The 327-nt window shown below is 70.6% G+C and overlaps 1 protein-coding gene across 1 annotated transcript in view; it reads left to right on the forward strand.

Moving 5' to 3' along the window:
* Positions 1-17: 17 nt before the first annotated feature.
* Positions 18-327, forward strand: part of TMEM214 (transmembrane protein 214) — a gene marked incomplete at its 5' end in the record, with an annotated part of 20,891 nt that continues 20,581 nt past the window's right edge. Inside the window, one exon of the mRNA XM_035901766.1 lies at positions 18-91. Within this exon, the coding sequence (XP_035757659.1) occupies positions 18-91 (74 nt within the window). The remainder of the gene's footprint in view (positions 92-327) is intronic.

The raw sequence follows: 327 nt of genomic DNA on the forward strand, positions 1-327 counted from the left end.
CTTCCCCGGGGTCCCAGCCCCCATCGCCACCTCCGACACCATCTACGAGCTGGGCTTCGAGAAGGCGCTGAAGAAGCAGAACAAGGAGCAGGTCCCTCCCGCTTCCGCGCCCGAGCAGCCGCACCGCAAGCAGCACGCGGGGAAGAGCGCGAAGAAACCGTCGGGGAACGACGCTGGTGTCAAGCCCGGCAAATGCCGCTCGCTGGAGGAAGCCCTGAGAGCTGTGAGTGTGCCCGGCCGGGCTGTGCCTCGGGGCACCCTGCCTGCGCCTCTCTGCGGGCCGCTCGTCCCCCGGTCCTGCAGGCCTGACAGCGGCCGGGAGGCGCC

Source organism: Egretta garzetta, unplaced genomic scaffold, assembly GCF_000687185.1.
Source record: "Egretta garzetta isolate BGI_Z169 unplaced genomic scaffold, ASM68718v1 scaffold1149, whole genome shotgun sequence".
NCBI lineage: Eukaryota > Metazoa > Chordata > Aves > Pelecaniformes > Ardeidae > Egretta > Egretta garzetta.